Genomic DNA, 12,057 nt, shown 5'->3' on the forward strand with positions numbered 1-12,057 from the left:
AAACTAAAAGTGCTTAAATATCCAACAAGACCCGCCACCAAAACACCCTGACTTTCGGTGGGACTTTGCATCCCCAGAGTTTTTTCCAGTGTGGGTCATCCTTTGATGCCGAGTGTGACGCCCGCCGCTCGCCATGGTCCCTCTCTCTTGTTCAACTAGCAAACGGTAGGCTGATCGCAGCATGTACGGCCATGACGTTCAGCCGATCAAGCCCACATGTTTTGGTGATATCGCCGCCGCACCAACCTCCCGCCGCGTGGACCTCTGGTACGTTGGCTACCTCGCCTCTCCCTCCTCGCTCCCCACACACCCCATCACCACACCATTGTCGCTCTCGTCGTGTGCAATGGAGGTGCACGCGAGGTGTTCGACGTATTTCCTCTTGGCGCACTGGCTGTGAGCTTGCGATGTGCCGCTTCTGGTTTCCTTTGGATCCTGACGCGTTCTCTTACCGTGATGATGGAGCACTAGCTACATTCTAATTTTGCGTCTTGGATGGCTCCTCTTTTCCAGATCGACTCGGATCGGATGGCCGAGGCCACGCCGCCCGCCGGCAGGCAGCCGGCGTCGTGGTCGGAGATCCCGCGGGACCTTGCCGGCATGGTGCTCGGCCTCCTCCCGGCCTACGCGGATCGCGCCTGCTTCGCTGCCGTGTGCCTGCAGTGGCGCGCCGCTGCGCGGCAGCTCCCCCTGCCCCCGGCGCTGCAGCTGCTTGCGCTTCCAGACGGCACCTTCTACAGCCCTGTTTGCACGGCTCATTTCGACTTTGGCTTCATCAATTTTGCACAAATCTAGGCACTGTAGCATGCAGTCGTTTTGTAAACCGGGGTTAAAATGAACTAAAAGCCGGCTGAAGCTAGTTTTTTTTATTTCACCGGTGAAGCCGTTTTAGGAGAAGCGCTCCCAAACGACACCTACAGCCTCCCTTACAGCAAGCCCTTCCGCTTCCCTGGCTTCGGCTGCGTCGGCTACAAGGGCGCCGCCTTTGGCAGCTGGCTCGTCTTCCCGCGCGACAAAGGCTGCTTCTTGGTCGACCCTTTCGCCGGGGCCACCGTGACCCTCCTAGCTCTGTCTTCCGTCCGGCTCCGTCCACCAAATGCAGCTGATAATTACGTCAAGTATCAGGAGCATGTTACACTGGATATCAGGGACTCCAAGCATGTGCCCACATTAAACAAGCTGATCATGTGCTCGCCAAACCTCGTCGCTGCATTCGTTGGCACTGGACACATAAGTCAGATTCTCATGTGCCAGCCAGGGGCTTCCTCATGGTCTGTACGTGCGTATGATCCTTGTGCTGCATTGGAAGACATGGCTTTCTATCACGGAAAGCTCTACGCCCTTGCTGATGATGAAAACCTCCTCGTCGTCAACATCAGCCAAGACCCAAGCACTGGCGATCCACAGGTCTCTCGAATTGGACAGGTCATCAAGGGTGATCCCGACCATTTGTTTGATGCTTGGTTACCAGACGACACAACGGGCAGAAAGAAGCTCTACCTCGAGTCACGTGGTGCACTCCTGATGGTACGCAGGAAGGTATGCTGCAGAATGGTAGACGGCACAGTTGTTGCTGGATGGATTAGGAGCTGTTTGGATAGCAAGTGCTAAACTTTAGCACAGTGCTAAAGTTTAGCACCATGAAATAGAGTGCTAAAGTTTAGCATCTTGGACTGTTTGGATGGTGTGCTAAACTTTAGCACCTTTGATGACAAATGACAACAGTGCCCCTCATTTATTATGTCATCCTACCCCTCCGCCTGTCTGTTCCTGCGCTGGTCAATTTGGCGCCAAGTTCCTGCTGCTGCTGCACTACTTCTTCTTCTTTGGCGCCAAGTTGTAGCTGGTGCTGCGCTACTGTTTTTTTGGCGCCAAGGGTACTGCTCGTGCCCTTTAATTTTTTTGCGCTGTGGCTGTGCAGCGCTGCTGATGACTTGGTACCTTTGCTCTTGCCTGTGCAACGCGGTGACCCATTTTTTCTTGCCGGTTTCATTCACAAACAGTGAAGTGTACATTCAAATTTATTTTCATCGAACAATGAGTAGGAGTGCATTGTCAATGTCATTACAACACAACCATAAAAATAAACTACGATCTATTGTACAAACCATTAGCTATTTCATCACGAAATTCATTCATATTACGGTCTTCGTCCCCTGCTTCGGTATTCGACGCAATCTCTTCAGGGTTTGATGGTTCGGCCATAGGAATAAAATTTTCGTCACGATCGCACATATCAAATGCCGTATCAGCGATAGCATTCTCTCGAATAAAATTATGAATTGCCATGCATGCTACTATTATTTTGCTTTGCTTCTCAATTGGAAAACTTGGTATGCCTAATAAAATCCTCCACTTCATCTTCAAAACTCCAAAGGACCTCTCGATAACATTTCTAAGCGACGAATGTGCGTAATTAAATGTCTCTTGCATACCTTTTGGCACTGGGCCACTTCGAAATTCCGGGAGATGGTACTTGGTACCCTTGTATGGTGCGAGGTAACCCGGACGGTTAGAATACCCAGAGTCTACCAGGTAAAACTTGCCTACAAATGAAAATAACTTTGTCAGGTACATGAACTCGTGTCCATATTAGTAGATATTAACATATTACCGTATACGAAGGTGTTTACCTGGAGGAGGATGTGGAAACTTGTGACCGTATTTGTTCACGGCATCATTAAACACCCGCATATCATGTACCGATCCTGGCCACCCACTAACAACAAATGTGAACCTCATGTCGAAGTCACAAATAGCTAACACATTCTGTGAGGTATATCCATATCTTCCCGTATACTGAACCACCTTCTGACTTGGCACCACAACCGGTACATGTGTCCCATCTATAGCTCCTATACAGTTGTTGAAGTACGGAGCAAACCGAGGATTTTGCAATCTTCTATGCACGTTGTTGAATTCAGGATCCTTCGGACTAATAATTTGTACAGCTAGCTTAACAACACTTGACAAGACATTATCGAATGTGCGGCTTATTGTTTCCAAAGACCGCACAAACCGATCCTCAGCCTGTCTAAGTGACTGCGGCGATCCAATAATCCAAAGGAACATTCCTAAAGCCTCCAGAGTTGACATTCCTCTAGTTGGCCTTAAACCATATGACTCGACCAACAAGTCATGAAGTTGATGAAATAATTGGGAAGACATCCTAAACATGTTGTAGCACGAGGTTCTATTTGCAAGTGTTTCCTGAACCCATTCTATACCCGAAACATTGGCTACTCTCCTTGGAGCTTTGTGCATGAAAGTGTCATAGTACGTACCAATCATGAGTGCCGACTGCACCATTTCGTGATTCCTCTTACGATTAATGATAGCCAAATTCAGGACATTTTGAGCCTCAATTGCAAGCTCCTCATCAGAATCACTTGAAAAATATTCAACCCCATCCTAATTCAGCAAAAAGAAGTCAGTACCAATTATTAGTGAAACCTAACAGCCACACATTACAATAATTCAACTTGACATGTCCAAGGTGCCATACATAGTACCATATCAACCAAAACATTAGGAATTATCAAATAGGTTCAAATCAGCCACACAACAGTTCACTCACAATGCAGTTCACACAACAAGTTCAACAGCCACATAAGTTCAAACATTAAAATGCAAACAGCCACATAGCAGTCCTAACATAACATTACTAACTAGACAATATTATGGTTCTCGCACCATCTCTTCAAGTATGTCATCCTTGCTTCAGCACAAGGTAACTGACAGAAGAATTCCCTGTAATATGGGTCTCTACAGATCTCGTTGCATGCATAGAACTCCTTGCTGTCAAGGGATGCCCCACAATCTAGAGCCAACTGCTGGCAAAGCTTAACATCCTCTGCTACTGACACCTTGGGCGTCCTTTGCCTCCTCTCACAGATAGATTGATTCAGATTCTGTACACTCTTCAGTACCATATTTGTGGCATCATCAGATGCAGACATCTTAGCAACTAAGGTATTCATCATCTTAACTATTGGGCTCTTGGACCTCTTTCCAGGACTGGTGGCAGTGGACCTGGTGCTTGTGCTTGACCTTTTCTTGCTGTTAGAGCTCATTGGGCTGTAATCAAGGTCAAATTGTGACCCATCCTGTTCTTCATCCTCAAAGTCTGCATCTTCCCCATCCTCTTCCTCTTCCTGCTCAACTCCAGGCACAAATGAGGTCGACCCATCGACTACAACATCTTCAAACATTTCCTCAAGCTGATCAAGGTAGACAGGAGCACCATATTGCAGTTTAGCACAGTGTGGTTTGCCCTTCAAATCAATTGCAATTTCACATTAGACAAGTGCAAACAGCCACACATTCTAAAATTGTAACTCCATGGAAATAAATCCTATGCATCTTACCTTCAGATTTTTTTCCCACCACCATTTTGGGGCAGCCACAGTACCATCAGGATGCTTGCCAAGCCCTGACTCCTTTTGCAGTGCTTTCCAAAATCCTAACAGGGATTTGAGCTGATATATTTGGTGTCTCAACTGGGATTTGTCATGCCTCAATCCAGTAGCAATACAAAATTTGTCTGCAATTATCTTATATCCTCTTCCAAGCATGGTACCTTTGTGGCAGTTTCCACATCTAACTTGCTCTACGCACAAATCACACAACAAAGCAGTATTTCTTTCTGTCCAATGAGCTTTGTCAACTTTCCTCTATTAAGAACAGGCAACACACATGCTCATATCAGCACTGGAACTAAAACAGGCACACATTGCACAATTGGTAGTACACTGACTGAAATACTAGTAATTATGCAACAATCTACCTCATCGACATTAACCAAACCATGCAATCGATCAAAATTCCTTACAGCCTTAGAGCAAATGTACCACATCAAAAACAATCTACCTATGCAATTCAACTCAGGCAAAGTTCCTCTACCTCAAAATTGTGTACCAATCAAGAACAGCAAAGTTGCATCAACATACCTTAGAGCCAGGGAAGATAACTTCAACAACATCTGCAGCATTGTCATCGTTTTGATCATCAATGTCAACTACATTTTCTGCATCAACGGCCGCTGCTTCACCGCCAGTAGGTCGTGAACGACTTCCGCGGCCACCGCCAGGACCTCCGCTGCCGGCACCAACTTCAGGCAATGTACCACATGGGAACAGAGAGCGCGTTGCACGCCCTCCACCCCCTCTTCCGCCGCCTCCTCTGCCGCCGCCGCTTCCTCTGCTGCCGCCGACTAATCTGCTGCCGCCGGCCCCTCTGCTGCCGCCGGCCCCTCTGCTGCCGCCAGCAGATCTGCTGCCACCGCCTACTCTGCTGCGACCACCACCTCATCCTCCAGCACGAGCCACGCGTAAGCCGAGGGTACGGCTTTCGCGGGCCCGGGGTACTCCGTCACCGCGAAGGTAATCGGAGTAGGAGTGGATGTCGGGGAACTCCTCCGCCTGAGAGTTCAGGTCCAGGGCCTCCAAGCCGGAACGGGGAGCTCGGGGCAACTCCGACTGCGACAAGTAATCGAAGCCGCCGGGGGGGAATTGTGGATCTGGCTGGGGGAATAAATCCTGCAACCCGTCATCGCCATGCCCGTCCATGACCACCGGCCGAAGATTGGGGGCACGGTGGCGGACGCCGGGGGCCGACGAGGTCGTGGATCTAGGGGGTGGAGTGGGGAGCGGAGGGAGAGGATGGTCTGCGGGTGGGGATGGCGGCGGAAGGGGAGAAGGGGCGGGAGGAGAAGGCACACGAAGGGAACGACAGGCGGGAGGTGAAGCCGTCGACAGTGGACGACGGGCGGGAGGGGAAGAACGGCGGGAGTGAGGGGATGACCGGAGGGAGTGATTGGCGGCGCGACGCCGACGACCGGAGCGAGGGAGGGCCGCCGGGAGATCCTGAGTGCGGCGGGACGGGGGTGGGCGGCGGGACAGGGATGGCGGCGGGATGGATGGCCGCCGGGAGGAGTTGGCGGCGGGAGATCTGGCGGAGGGAGATTTGGCGGAGGGAGATCTGGCGGAGGGAGGGGGGGCTGCGGGAGGGTGGCTGCGGGAGAAGGACAGAGAGGAGAAAGCGGGCGGGCTTGCGGGAAGACGGAGAGAGAAAGGAGGATGCGGGAGGGGCACCGGGGTCCAAGGTGCATCTGGGACCACTATTACCACAGTTTAGCACCTTATACCACCCCCTTGGTGTGCTAGAGAAAATGGGGGTGCTAAACTTTAGCACACCCCTTTTAGCACTCCTGTTTGGGAGCTCAAGTGCTAAAATGTGCTAAAAGGTGGGGTGCTAAAGTTTAGCACTTGCTATCCAAACAGGCCCTTAGTGAGTTTGAGGTCCTGGAGGCTGACTTCGGTGAATGTGACAACTCTTGGGGATGACCAGATGCTTTTCCTCGGACGACCGTGCTCCAGGGCTGTGTCTGCGTCTCAGTTTGGGATGTCTAATGATCAAATCTTTTTCTTAGATGATGTAATGGAGAATTCTGTGCAATATGACTTTGATGAGGAGAACACTTCTGTCAATGTCTATGACATGAGGAGTGGCGAGGTCTCCCATCCTCTGCCGATGGTCTGGAAGCACGAGATGATTTTTGCGACATGGATGTTCCCTAGGGACTAAAGCGAAGGTGTTACTATGCAGTCCTGGCACTGATTACTAGCTGTCTGTGCCTATTCTATGGTGATTTATTACCCCTATGTCATACGGAGTATGTTAACTTCATCTGTGTTATGTGGCTTTAGTGTGTTGGCTACTTCTCTTTGGGGAAAATATGGTGGTTACTAGTCATGTGCCTGTGCAACCCATGAAGAGGATCAAACATTGAATTATCTGACCGTAGTTCGATCTATGCTTGGTACCTGTAACAACATTCGAGTTGATGATCATGTTGTGAGCTTAGTTGTAATGAATCTTGTGCTACCAGTTGAGCTTATTTGGCTTGTGATGCATGTATGCGTCAGCGCTTCATTGCGCTGGTTGATTGTGTGGCATCGCTGTAGGATCATAGTACTCAGGTCCGTTTGGATAAGCTCCAAGTTGATTGATGTTTATCTGTAGTAACCTTGCATGTGACGGTGTGGCTAATTGGTGTGATGAGTTAGATCAGTAGTCTCTGTCACGTGCTAATCCTTGGTATCCTGCATATCATATTCCAGGATGCTACTGAAAAGAGGGACTAAGTGAAGGTATTGTACGTTTCTGACCATTGTACGGTGATTAATTGCTCCTATGGTGGATGTTAACTTCATCTGTATTTGTCTGTCCTTAGTCAATGCTGGTCTCTTTTGGGGGGTTGTGGTGGTTGCTGTGCCTATGCAACCTGTGAGACACGTCAGACACTCAATTATCTGACTATCATTGGACTTGATTCTGCAATGTTCATGTTGTGAACTTGTGATGATTCTCGTGCTACCTGTTGGGGTTATCAACTTGTGCGTAACTGCGTATGTGTGCATCAGTGCTTCCGTGTTCAGCTTGAGTTCCTTTAGGCGTGGAGGTCAACTCTGCTCCTTCAGGCCAGGAGCCGAGAGGTGAAAGATTGGAGTGTTCGGCTTGCTACCTGTGGTAAAAGAACCCATGCTAGTAAGTGTAGCAGCATCCAGTTTCACCACAGTAGGTGGCCATGTCGAATCCGGAACCCCATGGTTTATGGTCATCAGAGCGCAGCATTGTCTGATGCATTATGCATTGCTGCAACTTGAATAGAGCAATTCAATTATTTGAGAGGGTACGGGTTGCCCTCAATTCTGACTAGTTTATGGGCTGCAAGACTTTCTGTGGGATCCATCTTCCTGATGTGCGCAAAGTAAAATTCCAAGGCTTTCTTTTATGTCTTCATTTTTTTTGTAGTATTGTAAAAGAGTTGGACTGGGAAAAGTATATCATCCCAAATTATGTCCCCAAATTTAATACCTCTATCAGAAAGGCTGCCTTTTGAGAACCGATATTTCTATTCCTTTTTTTTTCTTCTCACCCGTTCTGCATAGTCCCTATCTGACGTCTATTTCTCCATTTGCCGTGTTTGAAATACGCGACATAGCAAACAAAAGCATGTTGCTTAGTCAACTCATTGTTCCACACAACATTTCTATATGTATCTCGAAAATTAGAGAGAGAAAATACCTTATGTCTCTTAATTGGTGTGGCCAACCAGCTTCTCCCTGAGAATGTTCAAGCCTAGCTTGTGCTCAGCCTTCATCTCCTCGTCCATGCCACTAGTATCCATGCTCATCAAAGCCATGTATGATTCCAGCAAGGCTGCTTCCTTTCTAAGCTTGGCTGCCTCGACCTTTGCATCAGAAACACGTTGTTGGGTCTCTAAAAAATCTTCATGTCGTTTGGTAGCTGCAACTTGAATATCCATGTACCTCTTCATTTCTTCATCCAATCCAGTGTCCTCGGCCTTGATTTTTCCTTTGCCTCTTAGCTTCTTTTGTCCCTATAGGTCGTTCCTTTTCAGTACTGCCTTCAAGATTTTTCATGTTGTCTCCTGCTCCCCCTTCATCATCCAACTTCCTTTTGTTTGAATTCTCAAGTTCATCCAGAATTGCAAGCCACTTGGGTTCGTCCTTCATAATCTTCCAGCAGCGCATTACACTTTGTAGTCATCCAAATAAAATTGCAGAGCCATTTCACTCAACTGGTCATCTGATTGACCACTGGAATAAATTGAGGTAGCCTTCTTCCAAGATCCACAGAAAAATCCGACCCACCTCTTAGTGTTTTGAAATCTATCTCTAAGATGCTTCACTTTCCTTTTCCGATTAGGAGGTGTAGTGCTGTTATAGTCTGCATGCAAATTAAATCTCCCCAATAATGATAATTTTTCTTACCATTCCCATTGACCGGGTCATTCGAATGAAATAAGGCGCTCATCTACAATAAACATTGCAAGTTTAGAGATTGATTTGATCTTTATACAGTCATTGCACTGCACGGAACCTTACGGACTCACCAATCGCACGTCTTCATCCTGTGTCCAATTCAATCGCTTTTCTTTCCTAACATCTTCTCCATCATCAAGGTTAATGACAGTTTTTTTTTTGAACCTGATGCAACACGTTGATCGATTCCATCAGAATGTGTTGCTGGGTGTGAAGTCAGGCCATTTCGGAGAAGGCTTTGAAACCCACTAAACGAACTGCAATTTATATCATGAGAAAATGTTAGATTTAGAGAGCTTGCAAGTTTAATAAAAATCTGTACGACAGAAATTTGATCCATCTAGAGCAAGGCTTAGAAGCATAAGCAAATAAATTTCTTACCACCACTCTAGTGAATCTGTGGATTTGTCCAGATTGATATGGCCATTAGGTGTAGGTGCCATGCCCATCCAAGCTCCATATGGGGAAACAAACGAATTATTCTGTGGCATTGGTGCAGTCCACCAACCTGCGTGAGATACATAAAACAATTGCTTCACCAAACAGAAGCAAAAATAAATGGCTGCAAATTTGCTTGTACATAGATTAGCACGTACATATATATAATGCACACACTAGTCTTTCCGTACACACCGTAGCATGACTGTTAATTTCATCGAGAACAAATTTAATAATTTATAATAGGAGGGATTTGAATCTAAAATACAAAATAACCAAAACCACTATAGAGTAGCAACCTGTGTTCTTCCAGAATGATTGAATCATCAAGAAAGGGAAACTCCATTGCCATGAACAGCCGCTGGGATTTGCATACAGAGAACGAACTGAGTGTCATGTTACCTGGAGGAGGGGCCATGGCTTCGCCGGATGCTGGGGATGAGACGTTGGGCTTCGCTGCAGCACCCCACCGGGGAACACCAGCTGCTGGAGCGATGGAATTAGCCGGTGCGCCACGGGAAAGGGATTGAGGGGGTTTTAAGGGGGTGTTTGGAGACAGGGGTTAAACTTTAGACCCTATCACATTGGATGTTTGGATACTAATTAGGAGTATTAAACATAGGCTAATTACAAAACTAAATTGCACAACCCCTAAGCTAAATCGCAAGACGAATCTATTAAGCCTAATTAGTCTATGATTTGAAAATGTGGTGCTACAGTAACCATTCGCTAATGATGGATTAATTAGGTTTAATAGATTTGTCTCGCGATTTAGCTTAGGAATTCTACTATTAGTTTTGTAATTAGCTCATGTTTAGTCCTCCTAATTAGCATTCGAACATCCGATGTGATAGGGCTAAAGTTTAGCTCTTGGTATCCAAACGAGGTCTAACTCGCACGGCACATGTGAAGGAGACGAAGATTTGGCACGCGGATGCCGCGAAAGATGTATAAATTTGGTGCGTTGTGACGAGGAGCGCGCATCCCGCGGGATGCAGAATTGCAGACGCAGGAAAGGGGAGGGAAGGGAAAATCCAGGTGGGAACCTGGGAGCACTCGAGCCCTCTAGGCCCTAGCGGCAACTCAGCCGTTTGCGCGTCATTTCGTTGTCGATACCCATCTCGATTGTTTTTCTATCGGCTCTCGCCGGGTTTGTAGAGAGTTGTGTTCTCTTTCTTCATTTAATTTCTTCCACGTAGGATAGATGATGACATGGGTCCATTATAGAGAGCTGAGCTGACATGGCCACCCCTCCGGATGCCCCGATGCCATGATTACAAGAATGATAGGAATTTCATGAGGCCCTGTTTCGATCCCTGTAAATAATAGCTATATGCTAATAGTTATCTTTTTGATCCAAACAGGTGCAACTAATAAAATAGCTAATTGTTAGCTAGACCTCTGAATAATAACTATCTCACTGGTTGGACCAAATGAGATAATAGCATCTAATAGTTATTTGAGTAGCATTTTTCATTAGCTGTGCATCCAAAAAGCCTCCAGCTAATACGTAGCTAATAGTTAGCAAGCTAATATTAGATATGAGCTATCAGGCAGCTGACTATTAGCAGATAATGAATCCAAACAGGGTCCTGACCGCCTCCTTGGTCTCCTGCGCCAATGGTGGAACCGGCCTCACCGGAGCGTGAGGTGGCGGGCGCTGTTGAAAGACCTAGTTTGGTTTTGGGTAATTGATGAAACCAAATTGGACTAACCTAATTGCTAAGTGTGTAGCAAAGAGAGGTTAGGTCCAAGACCAAGTGATGTAGTCAGCAGAGCATTGATGTGGTCGGCAAAGCTCTTGTGTGGTCGGCAAGGTACTAGAGTGATCGGCATGTGGTCGGCAAAGCACTAGAAGTGATCGGCATGTGGTCGGTAAGGCACTAGAAGTGATCGGCATATGGTCGGCCAAGCCTAGGTGTGATCAGCAGAGATATTAGAGTGATCGGCTATGATGATCAAGTGCTCCTCATGTTGAAAAGAAGAAAGAGAAAAACAAAAATGGGCTCAAGGCAAAGGTATAACCATAGGAGCCATTTTTGGTTTGTTAATCAAGACACTATAGAGAGTGTGATGAAGTTTAGGATTGATAGCCATACTATTAAGAGGGGAAAATCATTTTGCGATTGTGGTTAGCAAAGTGCCACTAGGTGAAGTCATACACGCATATGCATTTGGACCTAGTGAGCTAACTTAACCCTTGAAAATGATTTGAAAAATGCTAACACATGTGTACAAGTGGTGAAACACTTCGGTGTTAGCATATGAGAACAAGGTGAGAAGAAAGGAGTTTAAAATTGATCAAAATCGAGCTCCGGACTGTGGCGGTTAGGGGGTCCGGACCATGCCTCATGGGTCCGAAACCTAACCCTAGTACTAGCGTGTGCTCCGGACCTGCAGAGGTTGGTTCGGGCCCTGGTGTGCTGACTGGTCCGGACTATGAGTCCTTGGTCTAGATGAAGGTGTGGTGCACACGTGGCAGCGCGAGGTTGATCAGTGAAGGTCCGAACCATGGTCCTTGGTCCGGATGGTGGATTCGGATAGAGTTCGGAGGCAAAAACACTCTTGGGAAGCTCTCTGCATAGATTTTGTCTCCTCCAGACTCTGGTTGGCTTTAGTTCGGACGGCCTCTATGGTACTCCGGTCCAGACGACCGCAGGCACGAGAAGAGGCAGCAGCTCGTGGCAATGGTCAAGTTTTATATGTCAAGGACGCGTGGCAGTTGACGTTTGGCTACGGCAGCGGTCCAGACCCTAGCGTATTGGTCCGG

At 47.3% G+C, this 12,057-nt stretch overlaps 1 protein-coding gene across 1 annotated transcript; it reads left to right on the top strand.

The window, feature by feature from the left end:
- The first annotated feature begins 528 nt into the window (after positions 1–528).
- LOC140223647 (uncharacterized) lies at positions 529–6,600 on the top strand. The gene is made up of 3 exons (XM_072295704.1): positions 529–734; positions 915–1,604; positions 6,300–6,600. Exons 1-3 carry the CDS (start codon positions 529–531, stop codon positions 6,583–6,585), a joined length of 1,182 nt encoding a protein of 393 aa, XP_072151805.1. The 3' UTR covers positions 6,586–6,600.
- The last annotated feature ends 5,457 nt before the right edge of the window (positions 6,601–12,057 follow it).

This window comes from Setaria viridis, chromosome 8, assembly GCF_005286985.2.
Source record: "Setaria viridis chromosome 8, Setaria_viridis_v4.0, whole genome shotgun sequence".
NCBI classification, from domain to species: Eukaryota; Viridiplantae; Streptophyta; class Magnoliopsida; order Poales; family Poaceae; genus Setaria; species Setaria viridis.

What these genes read in the sequence shown, in the direction of transcription:
- LOC140223647 (XM_072295704.1), top strand. Translation starts at nt 529, where the DNA reads ATGGCCGAGGCCACGCCGCCCGCCGGCAGGCAGCCGGCGTCGTGGTCG. An exon ending in GCGCTTCCAGACGGCACCTT is followed by an intron (nt 735 to 914) that starts CTACAGCCCTGT and finishes CCCAAACGACAC; the next exon opens with CTACAGCCTCCCTTACAGCA. An exon ending in AGGAGCTGTTTGGATAGCAA is followed by an intron (nt 1,605 to 6,299) that starts GTGCTAAACTTT and finishes AGTGAGTTTGAG; the next exon opens with GTCCTGGAGGCTGACTTCGG.